Source organism: Babylonia areolata, chromosome 8 (assembly GCF_041734735.1).
Source record: "Babylonia areolata isolate BAREFJ2019XMU chromosome 8, ASM4173473v1, whole genome shotgun sequence".
NCBI classification, from domain to species: Eukaryota; Metazoa; Mollusca; class Gastropoda; order Neogastropoda; family Buccinidae; genus Babylonia; species Babylonia areolata.
In genome coordinates, this window is record NC_134883.1 from 39,602,509 (window position 1) to 39,627,329 (window position 24,821).

At 41.9% G+C, this 24,821-nt stretch overlaps 1 protein-coding gene across 1 annotated transcript; it reads left to right on the forward strand.

The window, feature by feature from the left end:
• The first annotated feature begins 1,471 nt into the window (after nucleotides 1-1,471).
• Nucleotides 1,472-24,387, forward strand: LOC143284803 (putative E3 ubiquitin-protein ligase makorin-1). The gene is made up of 7 exons (XM_076591834.1): nucleotides 1,472-1,541; nucleotides 3,160-3,285; nucleotides 4,975-5,303; nucleotides 9,391-9,680; nucleotides 12,101-12,315; nucleotides 12,617-12,727; nucleotides 17,796-24,387. The coding sequence occupies exons 1-7, from the start codon at nucleotides 1,498-1,500 to the stop codon at nucleotides 18,115-18,117; spliced, it is 1,437 nt and encodes a 478-aa protein (XP_076447949.1). The 5' UTR covers nucleotides 1,472-1,497; the 3' UTR covers nucleotides 18,118-24,387.
• Nucleotides 24,388-24,821: the final 434 nt, after the last annotated feature.

Genomic DNA, 24,821 nt, shown 5'->3' on the forward strand with positions numbered 1-24,821 from the left:
TGGTTTTAAGGTACATTTATCACTTTCCCTTTCATCAATAAGATCATATTTATATCGTCTTCCTACTTGTACACACACACACACACACACAGCACACACACACACACACACACACACACACTCACACAGGCACACACACACACACACACACACACACACACACACACACACACACACACACACACACACACACACACACACACACACACACACACGGGGCATGTATGACTTTGTCACGGTACATGCATGCGAATGTCAAACGAAGAAATGCGAGATTGATGGAGTGAAGCGTAACTGCCAGAGCAGCTGCAGAGGACGAAGCTGGACGGACACTGACTTCACGTCCTGAAAAATCTACTTTCTGTGGTATGAACGTCTCCGGCAGTCTTCAGCAGTCAGTTCTGCCAGACTGTTCTCTGCTGCTGAAGAAGAAGAAGAAGAAGAAGAAGCTTATTTGTGGTGTTCTTCTGTATTTCGGTCTGTGTGGGTCTGTGTCTCCGAGAGTCTGTTTCAGTTTACCCAGCCCTTACGCCGATCTGTGGGGGGTGGAGGAGACGACGGGGAAATGAGTATGTGCATATTTGCCGAGAAAGTTGGGACTCGGAGGAGTGGGCTACGGAGAGAAAGCCGAAATGAAATGTCGGAGGGCAACAAACAACAAACAAACGCTTATTTGTTATTCACCTCATCTGGTCTTAATCTGTTGCGCAATGTAACGATCGAACGGTTCATGGCTTTTGCTGCAGTGACGAAAACAGGAGTCATTGAAACTTTTTTCCCGTGTGTGTGTGTGTGTGTGTGTGTGTGTAGATGGGCTGCACGGTTGCCAGCCGGTGCCCCGGCCAGTGATGGCGAGATAGCAACTTGAGAAAAAAGAAAAGAAAAAGGGGAGATGCTTGACCTATATAGGCTACCCATAGCAGGGGGAATTTTTTTTTTGTTTAATGTCCCGTCACACATATCGGTGATTGAAGACATTTTGTTAAAGTATTTATGAATACATTTGACCAGTGACTGAGTATTATCAGTTAGAAGGGGTGCCGGGGAGATGTGAATGAATGGCGGAGGGTTGGGGGAAACTGGGCAAATGAGGGTGAAATGAGGGTGAAATCTGAAAAAAAATCTAAATACAATTACAGGAAATTACGTAAAGGACTTCGTAAAAGAGAAGTCGTTAAACTGACAAGCGAAACAACTGATAATGAATGCAAAAAGACAAAAACATCAACGTTCTCAGTCATAGACCCATATGGCAAGGGAGGTGTTTGCTGCTTGAATTTCTGTTTTTAATTTCAAAGTGTGAGGACTGATTATTATTATTTTTTTTTTTATCGAACTTACGCTTCGTCATCGTCTGCTGAAAGTGATATTGTTCAATGTGATTTTGCCTTTTACTGCTATTGTAGTCAGGACCATCATCCACAAGAACAATGATTCAAAGCAATAATTGTTCTCGGGGCTGATCTCCCTTGGAAGCAGTTAGACTGTAGTGGCACAATGTCGAAAAACTCTGCTGGTGACAACTCTTCAGTTTTATGCAGGTGAATTTGTTTCCAGATTGCTTGATTTTCATTGTTTCACAGACATACCATACAGTAATGGATCCCGCGATTTCAGTAAGAGCCTAATAAGAATAAAAATACACGGGAGATCGAACAATAGAAGTCAGCCGTGAGTAAGCCTAAACCGCATTTATGTCTTCCAGAGGTGAAGCGTCGATTTAAACCTGTAAGTTTCATGGTCTTCGTTTCATGACCTGGAATACATGGATTTGTTTAAAAGAAAGCGTGATATTTTTGACACTGATAAAAATCTATTGCCTATGCAATGATCATAGAAACGATTTTGGATACAGATGTCTCAATCAGATGACTGGATGACGTTCCACTTAATCGTTTTGTCAAGCATGGTGCAATACGTTTGAAGCACAGAATGTCAGTGTCACTTGTAGTGTGTACTGATTTAACAGAACCCTTCACACATACATATATTCTTGAGCAGCAAACTGGTAATGCTTTATAATATCTTTTAGTTTTACCCTGTCAGCCAGGGCTAGACCCAGATAATTTTAGTTGTCATGGACACAGATCCAAGTGAAGTAGATCTATAAAAAAAATAATAATAATAATAAAAAAAGCAAAAAAGAGGTCCCTCCAAATTTCTACTTGCCCTCCCACAGTAAAGAGATGGCTAATAAGAGGAACTACCAGTAATGCAATGACAAATCAACAGATTAGGCAGTATACATTCTAAACACCACTGGTCCCTTACTGCTCACTGTACACCATCTGGCATGTACATGAACTCATGAACATGATGAAAGACAGCAATGAAAACACTTCTGGCAGTGCATTGTATATTTCTTCCATCATTCAGGAAAAAAGATTTTCATGTCTGTCATGTTTTTTCTTACTTTTACAAGGTTTAGTATCACTTTTATAGATCTTTTCTTTGGTTAAAGTCTCAGATAGACTATTTTGATATTGAAGGTTTGCAACTTCCAGAGCTGGAAAACGGAAACTTGAACTGCAACATCATATAATGTTGACTGCTGTAAACTAGGTCTACATGATGAAATATTGAAGGCCAAAATTGATTATAATGTGCGAACAAAACCATGCTGTGTGCAACATGATGTTTGCCTGAAAGAAAGGGATAAGATCTATCAGTTCCACACTGACATGGTTTATTCATACTTGATCAAGCACGCCTTGTCTTTGGTGAGACTGCACTCTGCTGGGGTTCAGTTTTGAGGAAAATCAGGGTGGAGGCATTTATATAAATTAGTATGTATTATGTACACACACACACACACTCACACTCACACACACACACACACACACACACACCCACACACATACCCACCTTCCTATATGTGTGTGTGTATATATATATAATATATATATATATATATTATATATATATATATGTATACATATGTATATATATCTTTCAATTTGGTAGGCTCTCAAGCCTGACATGTGTTGGTATATATGTAGGTCAGGCATTTGCTTCCTTTTGTATTTGTTTATTCATTTTAAATCAATAAACCTTTTAAGCAGGTACAGTGCAGTGCAGACAGATCAGTCTGCATACTTTGACCTTGCCTCCTGGAACCTGAAGCCAGTGATGGGGAGTTAACACAGAGTGTGTGTCCAGGTATTTCATGCACAATGCCTGCCAGAAGGGAAGCAGCTGTGCCTTCTCCCATGACCAGAACACGCCGCCGGACCTTGTGTGTCGCTTCTACCTGATGGGGAAATGTGTGTATGGTGACCAGTGCAGGTATGAGGATCCTGGCTTTGTTGCTTACATATTACTCTTGTGTTTATTGTATAGTATAGACTGTAGTTTACTGGGTCATGATGCTTTTGAAACAAACAAAAAAAAAGACAAACCAACTAAAAACATCTATGCTATAGGCTGCTGTCTTCACCCTTGGCCTGCCTTGGGATTTGGCATGCAATTGAAAGTGAATCCTTTTTGCCAGAAAATTTGTTTTCACAAAAAACGGTTAGGTGTAGAAAAAATATTTTAGATTAATTTGTTTACTGGTAAAAATAAAAGTGTACACTTTTTGAAAGGAAAATGGACAGTTCAGAAAATAATATTTTGTTATGATTTAAGAATGTGTGACCCACAAGAATTTTTCAAAGGTAAACATTACTTATATGCATACACATGAACAAATACATCACACACACACACACACACACACACACACACACACACACACACACACATGCACACCCTCCCCAACAGAGGAACGTCTGGATCAAAGAGATAAAGACTAGTTGGCATGCTTAAATCAGCTAGTAAAATCACTTGAAAAACCACACTCCTTAGTGTTGTAGGGGGTTTCCAAGTTATTGTTAGAATCAAAGGAACCTTTGCAAATCTAAAACTACCAATCTGATAACTCCCAAACAACAAAAACTTTTGTAAGACAGAGATGTGGCTGCATTTAGGAACAGCCTATGTGCCAGTGGCAGGAGAGTGAATTATCTTGTTCTGGGACAGCAACTTTTGTAAGACAGATATGTGGCTGCATTTAGGAACAGCCTATGTGCCAGTGGCAGGAGAGTGAATTATCTTGTTCTGGGACAGCAACTTTTGTAAGACAGATATGTGGCTGCATTTAGGAACAGCCTATGTGGCAGTGGCAGGAGAGTGAATTATCTTGTTCTGGGACAGCAACTTTTGTAAGACAGATATGTGGCTGCATTTAGGAACAGCCTATGTGGCAGTGGCAGGAGAGTGAATTATCTTGTTCTGGGACAGCAACTTTTGTAAGACAGAGATGTGGCTGCATTTAGGAACAGCCTATGTGCCAGTGGCAGGAGAGTGAATTATCTTGTTCTGGGACAGCAACTTTTGTAAGACAGATATGTGGCTGCATTTAGGAACAGCCTATGTGGCAGTGGCAGGAGAGTGAATTATCTTGTTCTGGGACAGCAACTTTTGTAAGACAGAGATGTGGCTGCATTTAGGAACAGCCTATGTGGCAGTGGCAGGAGAGTGAATTATCTTGTTCTGGGACAGCAACTTTTGTAAGACAGATATGTGGCTGCATTTAGGAACAGCCTATGTGGCAGTGGCAGGAGAGTGAATTATCTTGTTCTGGGACAGCAACTTTTGTAAGACAGATATGTGGCTGCATTTAGGAACAGCCTATGTGGCAGTGGCAGGAGAGTGAATTATCTTGTTCTGGGACAGCAACTTTTGTAAGACAGATATGTGGCTGCATTTAGGAACAGCCTATGTGGCAGTGGCAGGAGAGTGAATTATCTTGTTCTGGGACAGCTTATGTTGCAGTCTAAAGGGTAACATCGCTGGTGAGAAAACAAAACCAAAAATAAAAGTACAAGCGCAAGTATTTAGGTTTAAAAAAAAAAAATCATTTTTTTAATGCATGTTGCCAACCATTTGGAATTACCCATGACTAACAAGGCTGCTGTGATTTCATTGTCACAGATACGACCATGATATGAACAGAAAAAACAGAGCGAAGGAAAACAAAGATAGCCCATCTCCCACTAAAGGGCAGAAGCAGAAACCAACGCCCAACGCGTCCCCGGAGAAGAAGGAGAAGGTTTCGCCCGGCGCCATCAAAAGCGTGCCTGTCAGCAGCCTGAAAGATGCAGAGCCACTCCAGAGCCATCTGGTGCCACTGGGGAAAGGGGGGAAGGTCAAAACGCCAGCTACCTCCCCCAAGTCCCCTACCTCTGCCAGTGTGAGCAAGTCACCAGAGGAGTGGGTGAAGGCCAAGGAGTTTGTGCCTGGCCAGTTCTACACAGGGGCAGGTGGGTTGGTGGGTGCTTCCTTTGTGAATGCAGCCTCTAGTGTTTGTTATTTAGTTTAACATCTTTTCACTTGTATGAGGGGATTCTAGACAAGGAGAGTGAGGAAAAAGAAACTGTTGGGGAGGGTAAAAATGTCACTGTGCATGTGAGTAACTTCAGTAAGTAAATTTTGTGTGTGTGTGAGTTTCCATTTACAGAAAATGTCTGTTTATATAAAGTCAGTGTTTCTATGCTCTGTGTGACTGGCACAATAGCCAAGTGGTTAAAGTGGACTTTCAGTCTGAGGGTCCAACTCCAAGGTTCGAATCTCGGTAGCAGTGGCTGGTGGGTAAAGGGTGGAGATTTTTCCAATCTCCCAGGTAAACATATGTGCAGACTTGCTTGTGCCTGAACCCCCTTAAGGTATATACGCAAGCAGAAGATCAAATACACATGTTAAAGATCCTGTAATCCATGTTGGCGTTCAGTGGGTTATGGAAACAAGAACATACCCAGCATGCACACCCCAGAAAACATGAGTATGTGTGTGAGCGTGTTTTTGAATTAAAAAAAAATTACGTGTATCTAACATACTTACCATGACCCACATTTAAGACCCTCCTGTCCTCCCCGCTTCCTGTTCTCTCTGCACACTGCACTGGTTACGGTTAGGTGCCGTCAAAAGAGGAGTAGTTTGCACAGGACAGGAATCGGACTCCCTGCCGGAGTCTGCACTAGTTCATTGCCCATCGCTCCTGGTGGAGCATAGGCCATCAACGACCCCTCGCCATCGCACTCTGTTCTGGGCTGTTCTGGCCATTCCAGTCCAGTTTGTCCCTTGCTGCTTCAGCGCTGCCTCGGTGTCTCGCCTCCGGCTTTTGCGAGGCCGGCCTCTTTTCCTCTTTCCCTGCAGGTTCCAGGTCAGGGCTTGGCGTGTGATGCTGGACGCTGGCTTCTTGAGGGTGTGTCCGATCCAGCCCCACTTCCTCCGCAGTATCTGCTTGGCCACTGGTTCCTGTCCTGCTCACTCCCACAGATCTTCGTTTCGGATCTTCTCCTGCCATCGGATTTTGTAGATGCGCCTCAGACAGGTGTTGAAGAATGTCTGAATCTTCTTCTGCATCGTCTGTGTTGTCCGCCATGTCTCGCATCCATAGAGCAGAATTGACTTCACATTGGAGTTGAAGATGCGGAGTTTGGTCTTCATACTGATTGCTCTAGATGCCCAGATGTTCTTGAGCATGATGAAAGCTGTTCTTGCCTTGCCGATTCTGGCTGTGACGTCTCGGTCTGTGCCTCCCTGTCGGCCAGCCACGCTTCCCAAGTAGACGAAAGACTCCACCTCCCTGATGGGCTCTCCACTGACTGCGATTGGTGTGTTGGCAGTGGTGTTGATCTTCATCAGCTCGGTCTTCTTGTTGATCTTGAGCCCTGTCCTGGCTGACGTGGTCTCCAGGCGAGTGATCTTGTCCTGCATCGTGGCTGTGGTTGTGTGACAGGAGTGCCAGGTCGTCAGCGAAGTCGAGGTTGTCCAGCTGTGTCCAGAGTGTCCACTGTATACCGTTATTCCTGCCTGTTGTAGTGGTCTTCATGATCCAGTCAATGACCAGGAGGAAGAGGAACGGTGACAGCAGGCACCCCTAACGAACTCCGGTCTTCACCTCGAAACTTTCGGACAGCTGGCCTGCGTGGGCAGTCCTGCAGCTCATGTCCTGGTAGGTGCACCGGATGAGGGAGATGATCTTCTCTGGGACTCTGTAGTGCCTCAGCAGCTTCCACAGTGTCTCTCTGACCACACTGTCGAAGGCTTTCTCATAATCTATGAAGTTGATGTAGAGGGGGGAGTTCCACTCCAGCGACTGCTCCACAATGATGCACAGGTTGGCGATCTGTTCGGCACAGGATTTGTTCCGCCGGAAGCCTGCCTGCTGGTCTCGGAGCTTTGGGTCGACGGCCTCTTTCATCCTTTCCAGTAGAGCCCTGTTGAGAACCTTGCCTGGCGTTGACAGGAGCATGATCCCTCGGTAGTTGCTGCAGTCTCTGAGGTCTCCTTTCTTCGGCAGCTTGATGATGATTCCTTCTTTCCACTGGGCCGGTACCTCATCCTTCTCCCAGATCTTGCTGAAGAGGCTGTATAGCATGTTGACAGCTGTTTCCATGTCTGCTTTGATGGCTTCTGCTGGTATCTCGTCTGGCCCTGCAGCCTTCCCATTTCTCAGAGTCATGATGGCCTTCTTGATCTCTGCCTTTGAGGGTTTGTCACAGCTGATGGGCAGTTCTGTCTGCGGGTGGGATGTCTGGTGGTGTGTCAGGGGCGGGGCGGTTCAGCAGCTCCCTGAAGTGTTCTGCCCATTGTTTCAGCTGTTCCTCGGTTGTTGTCAGTGGGTTCCTGTTCTTATCCTTCACTGGCTTGTCTGTCTGCTGGAGCTTGCCAGTCAGCTTCTTGGTCACCAGGTATAGGTCCTTCAGGTTCCCCTGTCCGGCTGCTGCCTCTGCTTGACTGGCCAGGTCGTCGATGTAGTCCCTCTTGTCCTTCTTGATGCTCCTCTTTACATCTCTGTCCGCTGCTGTGTACTCTTCCTGTGCCTTTGCCTTAGTTGCTCTTGTTTGGCTCATGTTCAGCGAAGTTTTCTTCTCTTTCCTTGTTTCCAGCTTGTAGATGGTGTCAGCAGAGATCCATTCCTTGTGCTGAGTCTTCTTCTTGCCAAGGACCTCTTCACATGTGTCGTGCCAGAGCTTCTTGCTGTGTTCCCACTGTGTCTCGATGTCCATCTCACCGTCTTCTGTCAGCTCTTGTATTGGCTGGAACCTGTTGGAAAGGCTGATCTGGAATGCTGCTTGTGTGTCCTTGTTTCTGAGCAGTCCAACATTGTACCTTGTCTGTGTGTTGTTGGTGTTGGTGAATCTCTTGAGGTGAAGCCTCACTGTCGTCGTAAGAAGGTGGTGGTCTGATGACACATTGGCTCCTCTCATCACTCGTACATCCTGCCATGATCTCCTGAACTTGCGGCTAATGCAGGTGTGGTTGATCTGGTTCTCCGTGACGTGGTTCAGGGATCTCCATGTGGCCTTGTGGATGCGCTTGTGTGGGAAGATACTTCCTCCTATCACCAGCTGGTTCAGGGCGCACAGGTCTGCAAAGCGCTCACCATTCTCATTCATCTGTCCCAGTCCGTGTGTCCCTATGGTGTCCTCGTAGCCGGTGTTGTCCCTTCCGATCTTGGCATTGAAATCTGCCATCAGTATGGTTATGTCTTTGGCTCCTCTTCTGCCTATCACTGTCTGTAGTTGTTGGTAGAAGTCGTCTTTCTTCTCTTCTTCTGCATTGTGGGTGGGAGCATAACACTGGATGATGTTCAGCCTGATGTCATTCTTCTTGGTGGTAAACTTGGCTGTAATGATGTGGGAGTTGACAAGTTCCCAGCCAATGAGTGTCCCCTGTGCCTCCGGTGCCAGCATCAGGGCCACACCCTCAGTGTTGGGGGCTCCATCCTCTGTGTGTCCTGAATACAGCAGTTGCTCTCCAGAAGAAAGTCTCATCTGTCCTGACTGTAGCCACCTTGTCTCACTCAATCCTAGCACTCCAATCTTGTAGTTTTTCATCTCTCTCGCTACTTGTATGGTTCTTCCTGCTTCATACATCGTCCTGATGTTCCATGTGGCTACTCTCGTTGTTGTCCTGGGTGTCAGAAGGGGAGTCAGCCTTACAGCTTCCTTTCGGCTTTCACTGCACCGCGTCATAAGTCTCCAGGACGGAGACCCTTCCTTGCCCAGGTGAATGTTTTGGTTCTTTGTCGTCGATGCTTCTGTAACTGGTCTTTTTTTACAGGTAGGGTAGTTAACCCTACGCAAACCCTTTTAACCTCTGGGCGAGGTGATCCTGCCTTAGTCGCCTCTTACGACATGCATGGCAGGGCAGTGGGTCTGTTCTATCAGTGCCCAGCCCACAGGGCGGAGTCTGCACTAGTGGGTCATGGTATGTTAGATAAACATAATTTTAGGAAAAAAATTCCTTTTTTTATTATAAACTCTTTGTTTTTCTAAAGAGTCTTGAAGCAAGGACCCACCGGCTTAGTTACTTTTATTTTAATTTTAAACGTCGTCACAGTTCCCCCCACCTACGCCAGTGCCGTGGGCATAGCGGAAAAGGAGACAGCAGAAACAGCAGTGGTGGGGGCGGACACGGATGACGACAACTGGCTGGAGGGGATCCTGGGGGCAGAGGGGGGCGTGGGGGCATGCGCCAACAACTCCTCTGTCTTCTGCCCCTTCATGATGGCCAAAGGGGTGTGCCGGAACGCAGAGAGCTGCACCTACCTGCATGGAGAGATGTGTGACATGTGTGGGCTGGCTGTCCTCCACCCCACCAACCAGGAACAGAGAGACGAGCACATGAAAGTGAGGGGATAAAAGATAATAATAGTACAACGCAGTGACAGGTGGTTAAAGTGTTGGACTTTCAATCTGAGGGTCCCGGGTTCGAATCTCGGTAACAGCACCCGGTGGGTAAAGGGTGGAGATTTTTTCTGATCTCCCATGTCATAATATGTCAAGACCTGCTAGTGCCTGAACCCCCTGTGTGTGTGCACGCACGCAGAAGGTCAAAATACACAAGTCAAAGATCCTGTAATCCATGTCAGCGTTTGGTGGGTTATGGAAACAAGAACATACCCAGCATGCACACCCCAGAAAATGGAGTATGGTTGCCTACATGGCGGGGAAATAAGCAAAACAGTCATACAAGTAAAATGTTACATGTCTGTCTGAGTGTGTATGTGTGCGTGCCAGAAATCTGACTGAATGACACAGGAAACGAGTGATGAGTGCCCGATGGCAGCCGTCAGTTGGTTTTACCCAGGTATGCAGCCTGTTGTGCAAATGACCCCAAGTTTGTGAAGCGCTTAGAGCTTGGTCTCGGACCAAGGATAGGCACTATGTAAGTATAAGTATAGATATCGTAAAAATGATGATGATAATGAAATTTGTATTAACAGTAATAATGATAATGATGATGATAATAAATGATCATAAAAAATAAGATAATAATAACAGCAGTAGCTACAACAAGAGCAGTGATAACAATAATAATCTTCATCATTTTAAATACTGATTGTGATATTGGAATAATAATATTGTGAATATGGATGATTATAATTCTAATAATGAATAACAATAATAATTAAAATATGATTAAAATCTTATATGATTTTAAAGATAACAGTCATTATGATAAAATCTTATATGATTTTAAAGATAACAGTCATTATGATAATAATGAGTAATTTTTATGCAACACATAATCATGTGTAATGCACTGGATCGATGGTGCTGTTAATAGGAGGACTGGTATAGTATGTGAAAGAATCAGTAGTATGTAGATGCAGGCATTTTCATTACTTAGAGGTTGAGTTTGTTTTTGACTCACTTGTGTAAACAAAGTGAGTCTATGTTTTAACCCGGTGTTCGGTTGTCTGTGTGTGTGTCTGTGTGTCCGTGGTAAACTTTAACATTGACATTTTCTCTGCAACTACTTTGTCAGTTGACACCAAATTTGGCATAAAAATAGGAAAAATCCATTTCTTTCCAGTCATCCTGTTTAAAACAATATTGTGCTTCTGGGATTGGCACCAAAAAATAAAGAATGAAGCCTAATTATATGCAAACTGCATTTACTGTTATATTTATATTTTTTGTATTCTCTAAACTTGGCACTTTGATCTGATATTCTGACCCAACAGCTAGAGCAGTCATTATTATCATTTTTTGTTCAAACAGGAACTTCTTTTGCTAAGCATGGAATTTTTATTTATTTTGCAAACGTTTTGGTGCAGATAGTAAAAAGGGGAAATTACTCTGTAATGCTAGTAGAGTTAATTTGCTTTAAACTGATCTTTCTCATCTTAAACATTACATTTTGAAACAAGAGAGGCAAGGCCTTCAAGACTCACTTGTGATGCACTTTAAAAAAAAAAATCCAAGCTTTTTATGTATTGAGTATAATTTCAAAATGTAATGTTTAAGATGAGAAAGATCAGTTTAAAGCAAACTAAGTTCCCCAGCAGAGTAATTTCCCTTGTTCTGCTATCTACACCAAAACGTTTGCAATAAATAAAACTTCCATGTTTAGCAAAAGAAGTTCCTGTTTGAACAAAAAATGATAATAATGACAGATCCTTTGTTGGGTCGAATATCAGATCAAAGTGCCAAGTTTAGAGAATACAAAAAATATAAATATAACAGTAAATGCATTATACTCAATACATAAAACCTTGGATTTTTTTAAAAGTGTATCACAAGGGAGTCTTGAAGGTCTTGCCTTTCTTGTTTTTTCATATCTGAGGGGTGGTTATAGATTTTTTGATTTTTTCTTGGAACCTTGTTGTATCCACCCAAATGCAGTGAAAAGAAAATAGACTGTACCTTGTAGAAGGCACATGCCTTCTTGAGTCACTTTGTGCCCAAGGCTGTCAAACATTTGAACATCACAAAGATGGAGTCCTCCACATGATGTATATAGAGCAACTGATGTCTTTTTGACTACTGAGATGAACAGAGAATAGGTATATTGGGATCAGCAGTTTTGTGATAGACAGACGGGTGCTATAGCTGAGTGGATAAAGTGTTGGACTTTCAGTCTGAGGGTCCTGGGTTCGAATCTCGGTAACAAAGCCTGGTGGGTAAAGGGTGGAGATTGCAGCCCATGAACAGAGAAGAAGTGATAGGCGAAGCGGGAATAGGCAAAACAGGAACAGGTAAATCAGGATGATACACAAATCTAATCCGTTTTTTCTTCCTTCCTTCCCTCCCCCCCTCCCTAGGAGTGCATGGAGGCCCATGAGCAGGACATGGAGCACTCGTTCAAGGTTGCGGCCAGCAGGGACAAGACGTGCGGCATCTGCATGGATGTCATCATGGAGAAGGACCCGCCCAGTGCCCGTCGCTTCGGCATCTTGGAAAACTGCAGCCACTGCTTCTGCCTCAACTGCATCCGCCAGTGGCGCAGCGCCAAGCAGTTTGAGAAAGTCATTGTCAAGTGAGGGGGCAAGCGATTTGTCTTTGTGTGTGCATGTGCATTTTGTGTGTGTGTGTGTGTGTTTGGTGTTTGTATTCCAGGCTTCGTTTTCTTTGGATCTGCAGCTCATTTGTCATTTTCTTTGGTTTCATCTTTGATCATGCTCGTTATTTTCATCTTCTTTCTCTGATTATTGTTATAATCATCCGTTAAAATCATTATTATTGTTATTTATTGTTATTATTATTGTTCAAGTACTGCTCTGCATTTCCCCACAGCAGACGAAGGTGCACTAACAGTGTTGATGTGTGCAAACTGTCAGGGCATGTCCGGAGTGCCGGGTGAAGTCAGACTTTGTGACCCCCAGTCAGCTGTGGGTGGACACGCCTGAGGAGAAGGTCAAGCTGATCCACGGCTACAAGAATGCCCTCAAGTAAGTAAAGATGCTAGAGATGCTTCTTTGAACTGAACACATAACTCATAATGTTCATTCCGAGAAGATGATAAACCGAGATCAGGTGTGCAGCATGCACCAAGTGCAAGTAAAAGAACACACAGCAACTAAAGGGTTGTCACTGGTGAATTTTTGTCGAAAATACAAAATACAGTTTGTGTTTGATAGGAAAACAAATACACTTCCAAGCAGAAAAAATGTATAGAATATGGGTGGCACTTTCACTGTAGTGGGTAGGTCCAGCTCCTTTAGCATGATGGGAAACTGGCATCAGTGAGAGGTATTTTTTTTAGCAGTTTTCACATTGTGATATTGTATGTCAGATGCCATGTACAAGCTTAAAAAATGAATCATTAATAAAATAATCTTCCCACCTGCTCTGTGTTTATTATTGAAGTGTGAGAATGCGAAAGAATTATTCCCGACACACAAAGTGAAGGTGAGTATCGCTTGCCGTCAAAACACGCAGCGTTTTTTTTTCAAGCTCAACATCGGCAACTCGCGAGAGGGAGGGTGCAGGAAAATCGTTGTCGGTTTCGCATCTCTTGACCAATCAGAACAAATGAACTATCAAATGAAACTGATTCATCCAGCTACATAATGGTGTAATTTTCATATAAGTATGAAATAACCTAGAATCCAATTTTTTTTATTTAAAATTAGGCATTTTTTAAACCTACAATTACTTTTATCTGAGAAACCAAATCCCTGCAGTATTGTAAGTGGGGGAAAGCTCATTTTTTGCTCTTTAAACTAATATAACACATGCGCCGATAGCGTTTGCATTGGTCATCTGGTGCAACGTCAAAGTGGGTAACCCACTTGTTTGCACGTGGTTTGACGAACGAAGCAGCGATGGTGACAAACACCGACAGAAGTGTTCATGTTTTGGAGTCAATCAGCAGTTCCTTGCGTAAGTAGCTAGCTAATGATGACTGTTGGGTTTCACTCAAAGTGGTCTAGAAAAGAATTGTCATTAGCTATTTAATTCATTTCGAGGTGCAATTTTGTGTAAAATCAATTTAAACTGGGGGTTCTGACCGACTGACGACAAACCAGAAGTGCCAAGCCAGTGGAATTTTACCAGCAAAATACTGACAAATATCAAGAGAATTCAATGTAATTTTTCAATGATTGATATTGGAACAATAATATTAGGGTTTACAATGATCATTCGTTTTTTTTATGTACACCAGTAATACGTTGTTCTATTATAAAATGATTTATTTTATAAATGAAGTGAAATGGCAAGAACGGTAACTCCGTAATGCTCAGCAGATGATGCTTCCAACTTCATCAATGAGAATCTTTTTGAAAAACTACATAGATTGTTTTACGAATCTGTATTTACATACAGAGAAGCTTTGAATATTTGTTGATTTGTGTAAAATTTGTCACCACAAATATTTATCTTAAAAAAAAAAAAATTTATTATGTTTTCAATATAACTGAAATTGAAAAGTGAAGTGTCTCTTGTTATTCTAAATTATTTATTTGTTTATCTGGTTTTGGGGTTTTTTTTTCATCAGTTATTTGGGAAAAAAGAACATCATCTGTAAACAAGCTAATAGTTTATTGTAGCCATTTGTAACATTGTTTCAGTTAATCCATGTGTGCTACATCATTTGTAGTTGTACAGTACACAAACTTATCACTGATCCTCTGCATCAGTGCAAGCATTTGTGTGTGTGTCTGTGATGTCTATGATTATCTATGTGCATGTGTGTAGTGAGGTAGGCATACATTGTGTATGTGTGTGTAATGTGTGTCAATGTGTGTGTGTGTGTGTGTGTGACAGCACAGTTTGTGTGTGTGTGTGTGTGTGTGTGTGTGAGAGTTACTCAGTGTGTGTGAGTCTGACAGACAGACAGAAAGACATACTCAGAGACAGTGACAGTGAGAATGGGTAACTTACTTTATTTTTAATTCTATGCACATCATCTACTTTTACTCCCCATTGAATGTATTTAAAAAAGGTTTTCATTACAGTCTTTCTCTTTCCTACATTATTCACTTTTCTTTATTCCGTGAAAACCATCAAGCTGCAAAAATGTATTTTTCAGTTTTATGCGTTTTTTATTTTATTTTCAGGAGATGAACAGCATTACTTTCTGCAAAGTCGGCTGCAGCCATGTAAAAGGGGGCGGCCAAGTTTGGAAGAGAAGAAGCAATATGCAGTGCTTTTCAACAACCGTCTCCTTCTGCAGCTGCATCTTTTGAGAGATGATCAGGGCTGTCAGCTTTTGAATATTCAGAAACTGTTTGCAGAACTGTGTGATTTTGGAAATATGCCTGTCCAGAATGTTGGCAGCTTGATCCATACCTGTCTGTGTCAGTTGAAGTCTTGTCAGTGTCACCAGTAGTGAGACAGACTAGTTTTTAGGTACATGTCTTGACAAACTAGAATGAGATAGACTAGATTTTAGGCACATGTCTTGACAAACTAGAGTGGTTTGGCGAATACTCCAAAAAGTATTCCATTTCAAAGGAACTTCTTCTGTCTATCTCAGCAGGTCAGGCTAGTTTTATCCCTGACATGTCTTCCATCCCTAATGGTCTTTTGTCATGCATTGAGCCTCATCCAGAAGATGAAACTGTTGCTGCTGAAGATCATTTTGACCTGGAAGAGATGGAAAATGGGATGGAAAAAAATGATTTCAATTTCCTGTTTTCAAACCAAGGACAGTCAGTTGCGGTCTTCTATGACGACGGCTTCTACATTGGTCAAGTTTTGACAGTTCATGAACCAGAGCTTGCTGATATTGCTTTCATGGAGCAATGGGGTGAAAAAAACATCTTCAGATGGCCAGTGCCTGATTCCATTTCAAAAGTTTTTTCAAAATTTGTCTTCCATGCAGGCTTTGGCCTGGTTGAGAAACACAGAGTGTGGACTGTAAGAGACTCCGAATGGACCAACCTGAAGAACAGATGGAGGCTGTACTTGCAGTTGCAGGAGTTGCTTAGAGTTCCTGTGTACAATTTGTGAAAAATTCATAATATTTGTGCAGTGTAGGTAAGTTCCCACTTTCATATAGTATTACATCAGCATTACAAAAAGTATCAGTTTAACACTATGGGGAGTGTAAGTTCCTTCAGCAAACTTAATTTTGGCCTGTTTTCAGTCGAATGGTGATTTTCAGGTTCCTGAATCAATGCTGAATCTGTGGATATCAATATTGTTGCTGTATCTTTATTAGTTTTAGAGATGTTATCAATTTAGTGATGATGGTGTTCAAAATCCTATATTTAGCATTTTTAGCGGTTTTTGCACTGCAGTATTTCAAAAAGTAACATACTGGAAATGACAAAAAACAAAACAAAAAAACTTTAGGTGTATTATATATACATATACAGCAATTAGGAAACCAATTTTGAGCAATGAGAATGCATATACTTTTGAGTAACAGGCCTTCAAAAATGGCATTTTGTGCATTTTGGGTAAAATTTTGAAAGTGAATATCTCAAAAACTACTTGAGATATCTACGTGAAATTTTGCATGTGCATTTCTGTTGTAGAACTCTTAAATTTTTTTTTTTTTTCCTATTGTTTCTTTGATTTTTAAAATTTGGCTGGACCCACCTACTGTCGAATTTCTGTCGAAAATCCAGTTTGTGTTTGATAGATAAACAAATTCACTTCCAAGCAGAAAAAAAGTATAGAATATGGGTGGCACTCTGACTGCAGTGACATACTCTCCCTGGAGAAAGCAGCCTGAATTTCACACAGAGAAATCTGTTGTGACAATACAGTACAATACAATACCATACAATACAATGCAGTGCAATGCAATGCAATGCAATACAATACAATACAATACAATACAATACAATACAATACAAAACAATTCAATACAGAAATTACAACATGCTTCCAGATTGTGAAAAAAAGAGTCTGATTTTAACAATAGGTAGGCGCAGCATGTTATAAAACACATCAATATGTTGAATATATTGAAAGAGGATTGATCACTGTCGCTGCTGCAACCATGTTTGCACCATCAGTGAAGTTAGTGTGGAAGCCCTGACACTCTGGTTGGAACTCTGTTAACATGTTGAATCATCTGCCCATTTGTCGTATCTGCTGGTCCCCACCTTGAATCCATTTGTGAAAAATTTAACCAATGTTCAGTGTAAGAATGTGCTTCTGTTGTTTTGGAATCTTATGAACTTTTATGAAAGAATGTGCTTCCTCTGATATCAGTTGCTCCAACAAATTTCGTACGATAGTGGTTCACAGAAGTATTGGTTTTCAGTGCCATAAAAATCATACTTCTGGGTTCAGGGGGTTTGACCTTGAAATTCTGATTTATAACAGCATTTTGACAGATTTTAATCCTACATTAGGTGCACCTTATTGTAAAGGGCATGGGTTGAAGAAGGACAGAGCATCACCTTATATTCCCTAATGATATGCTGCTTTGTTCAATGATTCATTACAGTCATACCCTGGACCAACAGGGCAATGTGTGCAGATGCCAGAGACAACATGATATGCTTGCATTTTGATCCTCAGTGTATACCATGTGTTGCTTAAGACCCAGATATATCAGCCTATGGAGATGCCATGGCAGAATCGATCAGGTGTTGGACTTCTGATTTTTACAGTATTTACCTGTGATCAGAGTTCAAGGCCGTGTTTTGCCCTGGTGTTGTGTCCTCGGGAAAGGCATTTTGCTTCCATTTTCCTCACTCCGTCCAAGTGGTGATGGGAACCAGACTTTGGTTTGGGAAGGTTAAAATGGCGGAAGACGAGTGGGCCTTACCTTGCAGTGCTGAGCCCCAGACAGTGAATTCATTGCCTTTAACCTTAATCTTTTTTTTTTTTTTTAACCTTTAATATGATCCCAAGCTCTGAAATATTCTTTTGCTTTTCCGTTCCTTTCAAGACAAGTTATGTGCAGCAAATGCATTTATATTGACAAAAATTGTATGCTAAATGATTTGTTTTAAAGGAATACTGAGCACTTTTCTAATCAATTCTCCTTTTGTAAGATGTGCTGTTGTTTTACACTTTATTTACTTGTTATTTTTGTGTGTGTGCCAACAGAGAAAAGCCGTGCCGTCACTTTGATCAGGGCCGAGGGGACTGCCCGTTCAATGACAGCTGCTTCTACAAGCACGCCCTCCCGGACGGTACGATAGCTCCCCCGAAGCCCCGGCGCCAGCGCAAGGTGTGCAACGACCGTGAGGAGTCCGTCAACTGGGTGGACTTCACCTTGTGGGACTTCCTGGAGCAGCGAGACTTGGAGTCGTCTCTGGAGGATGACTTCCCCATCGATGTGATGAACTACCTAGCTCTGTCCGACCTTCTGGATGATTTCGATTTTATCTTCTCCGGTGGCAGCTCGGACAGTGATAGTGACGTTTGACCCCTGTTTTCTTTTTTTGTTTTTTTTTTGTTTTTGCTCTTCTTTTTTTTAGAAACCAATTTTGTTGTTGTTGTTTTTTTGTGCTTTCTTGTACAGAATCTAGCAAATCTTGTTCCGATGTGTGTTTTTTTTGACGTACGTTAATTTGACTTGACTTGTTTTTTTGTGAGGATTGAGGATATGATGATTGTCTTCACCTAGAGCCGTTTATTCAGAATATTATTATTTTGCATGTTATAGCATGGGGTTGGGGCTTTTTGTTGTTGTTGTTGTTATTATTGGGAAATGAATAAACCAAAGAATGAAATTAAGATTTGGAATGATTGGAAGATAAAATGGCAAAAACTGAAATCCAGTAAAGAACAGTTGTTTTGTCTTTTTCTTTCTTTTGTTGTTGTTGTTGTCATTTTGCTAGGGTCAACACAAGATTTGTCTTGTTCTATACTGATATTCCATTGTGAGTTTTGAACTGTGATGTGTACATCTGCATTTGATGAAGACGTATGTGTAATCTTAAACATGCTCAAGAGTTGAGGTCCCGTATCATCATGGGTGTTGTGTCCTTGGGAAAGGCACTTTACTCCCAGTTTCCTCACCCCACCCAGTTGTGACTGGGTACCTGACTGCTCTCAGAGGAAGTAAGCAGTAGAAGGAGAGGATTGGATCCTGCCTTTCTGTGCTGAGCCCTGGACACTTGAGTATGAATTCACTTCCCCTATGATGGCAAAAAAGTCATGGGACTTTTAACCTTAACGTTTAATTTATGCTTGTCAGGTTACGATGTCAGCTTTATGAATTCAGGGCTTCCTTACCATGGTAGTGACATCTCTTACTTCAGTTCTGTTGACAGTGAGCGGCTGGGCTCACCATTACTGGTGATGCTTCTTCCCTTCTCTGTAGGAATGTTGCTTCCCTCTTTGTGTGTGCATACAGACTGGAGACTGTGTCACGGTGGGTAGAAAACATGCCAACCATTCTGGAGTAGAGCTCTGTAAAACGTTCAAATTGATGATGAGTCAGGATTGCATGTTTAGGGCGCCTTTTTTCATGGATGGACAATACCTGATAGCAGATGGGAAGTTGTAACTTAAACGGTGTATAAAAAACTGAACTTCAGAAGAGCAATATTAAGGGAAAGTGCAGTCAACTGAAAGCTCAGCTAGCTGTCACAAAATAATGTGTGATGCTGATGAAAACGATGGAGAACAAACCTCACAGCAAATACAACAACAACAAAAAACAAACAAAAAAACAAAAAACACACCGAAAGTAATGCTTCCAGGCTTTCAGAACAGATTGCAATGTACCGTTGCATATTTACAAGGACAGAAAGAGGAAAACTTTAGTTTGTGCAATTTCTGCAAGTGTGAATTCTCCATCAGTCATGGTAGCCGTGATGACTGGAGTTGTCACAATGAATTAAAAAGGAAGATTTCAGTGTCCTGAAAATTGTTGAAAATTGTAGTTTTTTTCGATTTTGACATCACCTGTTCCTGATGATAAGATTTGGGAGAAAGCATGTGTGCTTGCTCAGTCTTGTTTTTGGAACTAAGCAAGCAGTTATATTGTGTCAGAGATGGAATTGATTGATGGTGTCTGACATAGTGATAAATCAGAAAAGGCACCACCAAGCATCACCAAAGTGACTCAGGAGCAGCGCAGGGTCTCCTTTGCTGAACGGCCTCATGGTGACTGCACACTAATAGCTCGTGGACTACTAGCGCTGGGATTTCAACACAACGATGCTATGTGTGGCTGTGAATGGGTTGTTTGGGATGAACAGCAGGGAAGGGAGAGCATGGAAGGTTGGACATAATTGAATTTTTTTTCAAAGTTTCTTCAGCAGTGTGGCATTAAAAAAGTGGACACAGTTGATCTTGATGACAAACCAATGATCAACATCACAAATGAATCTGTTGATCACTAAACATGATAGCGATCACATGTTTTGAAGTGGAACATTCCTTGTTAAATTTTCAGATCTTATTGACTCCCACATGCTCTGTAATGGCCAGCTCTCTTGTATGGTCCACCATAGGCTAGGTGATATTTTAAGAAACTGTTTTTTGACTTACTTGTGTAAACAAAGTGAGTGTGTTATAACCCGGTGTTTAGTTGTCTGTGTGTGTGTGTGTGTGTGTGTTTGCCCATGATAAACTTTAACAAATTTATTTTCTCTGGAAATACTTTGTCTGCCTATACCATATTTGGATGAAATATAGTGAAACAAAAATCTTTACAGTCGTACCAGTAATAGGTAGTAAATCTTATGGATTAAGCTGTATTTCCAGATCGTGAATAGTTTATTTTGTTGAGGCTTCAGATCCAGAACATCTTTTTGGCTCTTCCCTGTTTGGCTAGTTGCTAAACGTTTGTTTGGATTTGAAGATGGCATGACATTGTTTTTCTTGTTAAATGGAAAAAAATGTAAATTCTGTGTAGAACACATAGAATTCCTGAAATGCAGTAATCAGTTTATTGTGCTAAAAAAAACATAAGTTTGAATATTTAATTTGGGTGATAGAGGCAGAGATGCCAACTGTTACAATTTTGCCATATTTTATAACGCTAGATCGCAGTTTGTTCCGATGTTACCCCAACATAGCATGGTCACATGTTTTTCTGTTGTTACATTACCCAGATGCTGTAGGCTTGTCCATCACGAGGCCAGGGTAGTCACTACTAACCTTGGTCTCATGCGATGATGCTCAGCTAATAGCGTGTGTGTTTACGTTGAAACACCATTGGGTGGACCAATCAGCATAGTTGTTTGTTAAAATCAAGTTGCGTCTTGGTCAAACAGCATCTGTGTCCATTTGCTGATTTGGCTCGGTGTCCGAGTGTTCCTGCCAAATTCAGAATGTTCCCAACAAATATCCTGATTGTTCCTACAGACATTTGACAGGGGTTGGCATCTCCAGGGAGGAGAGATGAATTTTGGCACTGTGGTAAGTCTTCTTGCTTCCAAGCTTAACATACCATTTTTCAAGAATGTTTTGATAATTTAAAATAATTTTCAAGCTTAATGATATTTAATACTGAACACATTTTTAACAATTCTTTTTCTCTCTCTTTTTTTTTTTCCGTCATGATTCCTTTATTGGATAAAGTGCATAATTATCACAAATGGATTTTGAAGGCTTTGGCTCTCCTGTTTCCTTTTTTTCTATGGTGGTGTGGATGTGTGTGTGTTTGTGTGAGAGAAGAACGAAAAATAGAAACCAGCTAATGAGAGAAGAAAGAAAAATAGAAACCAGCTAAGCAAATTTTGTTGTGTCATGATTCTTAAGCACTTATGCTTAAAATGAGTGACCAGACCAGAAGACAAATTTCAGTTGTAATGGAAGCTTGTCAGGTCAGTCATTAGTGTGAATTTGAATGGGTTTTAATTTTTAAGAATGTGTGATGTGAATCTTTCCAATGAGGGGAGGGGGTCATGTGGAAATTCGGATGCTCCCATGTTGTTGGACACAGTAATATGCTACATGGTGCATGGTACCGTATGCCAGTCTGCTGACGTCAGCCCACTGTCTGTCGACAAGCCTGAAGTCTCTCTTCACTGTTTGCTGCCAGTTCATCTTGGGCTGTTCATCCTTCAGCTGCTCTGAAAGGCAGAGGAGGATACATCCTACTGCTGCCACTCTTCTGGGTTCCTCATTGTGTCCATGTCTCTCTGCGGTACTTCATCCCTGTGATCTAAAGTTCCAGTAAAACAGGATTTGGCAATACTTGTTTGTTTTTTTGTTTTTTTTTGTTTAATCCACTTGGATAGAAACAAAGAAAGAAAATAAATATACTGCTCCATGACCTGTGGGCAATGGAGGTGAAATAAACGAACAAACCCTGTATATGTAGTATCCCACTCCCTTCTCACTTATAGAACTCAACATCTGATTGTGAATTGTGCTGTGAGAACCCAGAGCCCCTTTAGCTGCTTTGTCAATGCTTTGTGCATTACGCCCTTACAGAGTACCGGCGCCACAAATCATAAACTGACTGTGATCTTTAGGCAAGCAGTATTTTTTAGTTTTGTCCTTTCAGCAGATGTATGAATAATGAGCGGAAAGGAGGTGATTCTTTGCACAATTTGTGCAACTTGTCTGATGAAGTTTGAATATTGGTTTAGGCTTTTTTCTCTTCCCCAAAAGTTCATTGCTCACGGCTGGTCAACATATCACTCTCAACAGGTATTGGAACAGATTATTCCAAATTTGGTGATATTGGGACTGTGATTTTTATTTTGAAAACTTTTTTTTTGTTTTTTTTTTTGGCAGGGATGTAGGATGGGGGAGGGGGGGGGTTTCGGGGGGGGGGGGGGGGGGCAACTGTGTTGATTTTAGAGAAGTGTGGACAGTGTGCATAAGACTTTCAGTGCTTGCAAGGTATCAAAGGTTAATATCTTGCTGCCTGGGTGTGTGGGTTCTGCATGCATGTGGGTTCAACACTGGGTGATTGCAGTGTGTTGGTTGAAGGAAAATTGACATTAACAGTGCGGAAGGAAAAAGGGAGGGGTTTGGGGGGGAGGGAGTGAGAGTGGAGCATCAGTATTTGTAGGACACTTGATTGTGATGTGTCTGACTGTCTGAAAAAGAGAAGATACCTGTCTCCCTTATCTTCTCACTTCATTCTTCCTTCCATCATGTCATTATCATCATCATCACTGCTGCTCCTCCTTTGTCTGAAAAGATTCTTCTCTTCCTCTGTGTGTCTGTTCCTCCGTCATGTTCCCCTGAATACCATTCCCACATTGTTGCACCTTGACCCCAAGTGTTTGGAAGAGATTGTCTTTCCCATCACCACCATCCCTTTTTTTCCCTTTCCATTGTCCCTGGATGATTATTGATTATCACCTTTTGTAACTAACCCCCTCCCCACACCCACCCACCACAGTGGAGTGATGGCCTAGAGATAATGCGTCCACCTGGCAAGTGAGAGAATCTGAGCACGCTGGTTCGAATCACGGCTCAGCCTCCGATATTTTCTCCCCCTCTGCTAGACCTTTAGTGGTGGTCTGGACGCTAGTCATTCGGATGAGACGATAAACCGAGGTGCTGTGTGCAGCATGCATTTAGTGCACGTAAAAGAACCCATGGCAACAAAAGGGTTGTTCCTGGCAAAATTCGGTACAAAAATCCACTTCGATAGGAAAAACAAATAAAACTGCACACAGGAAAAAATACAAAAAAATGGGTGGCACTGTAGTGTAGCGACATGCTGTCCCTGGGGAGAGCAGCCCGAATTTCACACAGAGAAATCTGTTGTGATAAAAAGAAATACCAATACAAATACAAATACATACACGGCTATAGCTATAGTAAAGCCAAAACACTTGTTTCTAGACAGAAAAAAAAAGAAAGCAAGCATGACACTGCCCTGTGGTGACGCACTCTTTCCGGGGGACAGCAGTCACAATTTCACACACACAGATCAGTTGTAATGAAAAGAAGTACAATACAATACAATACAATACAATACAGTTACTGTAATGCTTCTATCACCTGCAGAGAAATCCCGCTATCCTTTCCCCAACTACCATGATTTTGTAGATAGCGAATCTCCTACCAGCATTTCATTTTGATAAAGCCTTTCCACCCCTCTCCTCCCCACTGAGACCCATCCCGCTGCATACCACACCCTGCCCCCGGCACCGCTACCTCTCCACTTCCTACTGTGCTCCTCCTTCCCCCCACCCTCACTGGCTGCTCTATTCCCTTCCTTCCATCATCAGTACCTCATCCCCTATCCACCTCCCCCCTTGTCCTGCTTGTGTCATCTGTCATCCATTGTTTAATTAGTATGGTAATAGGGAGTAGTGCTGTACTGAAGGACTGTCGTCTTTTAAGTTCGGTTCGGTTTGCATGCTGGCTAGAATGCAGCGTAGTTCACTCACAGTTCTGTTCTCACATGCAGGCATGCACACACATATATGCACATTCATGTGCATTTGTATCATTTAGTAGATTCCAGTTCTCAGACTGGCTTCATGGTGTACGATATTGTGATTGCAAATGCTGTGTTCATGTTAAATCCATAACAGGAATGCAGTATAGCTCTGTGACGAATGTTGAATTAAAAAAAGCATAAAAACTTGACACTTGTTTGCTGCTTGCCACTTCTTGGTAATTATATTCCTACTTATTTGAACCTGTTAGTGCATTCTATGCAAGTTTTGATTTGCCATAGACAATGCATTGAGATACTGTGTGCATGCATGTGGATTGTGGAATAAAGGGTATGTAGACCTTGCTTCACTGTGGGGCTGCAGGGCAATGTCTGTGTTTGTTTGTTGTGGAGCATGGTGTGTAGAGTTGATTATTATGATTATTATTCAATTTCTTGATACTTGTATAGTGTCTCTCTTTAGTCAGAGACCCAATTCTAAGTGCTTTACAAACACAGAGTTATTTGTGCAACAGGCTGCCTTCCGGGGTAGAGCTGACTGACAGCTGACTTCAGAGGCTGATCATTATTTCCTGTGTCATTTAGCCAGGCTTCAGTCACACGCACATGTTTATTAGAGTGGATTTTGCTACAGAATTTTGACATGAGTTCTTTTATGTGCACTTTAGTGCATTAGGCTTTAGTCATGCACACGCACACGCATATATATCAGAATGGATTATTCTTATTGCCTTGAGCTCTTTTACGTGCACTGTCAGTGCATGTTGCACACAGGACCTCAGTTCATCATTTCATCCAGTTGA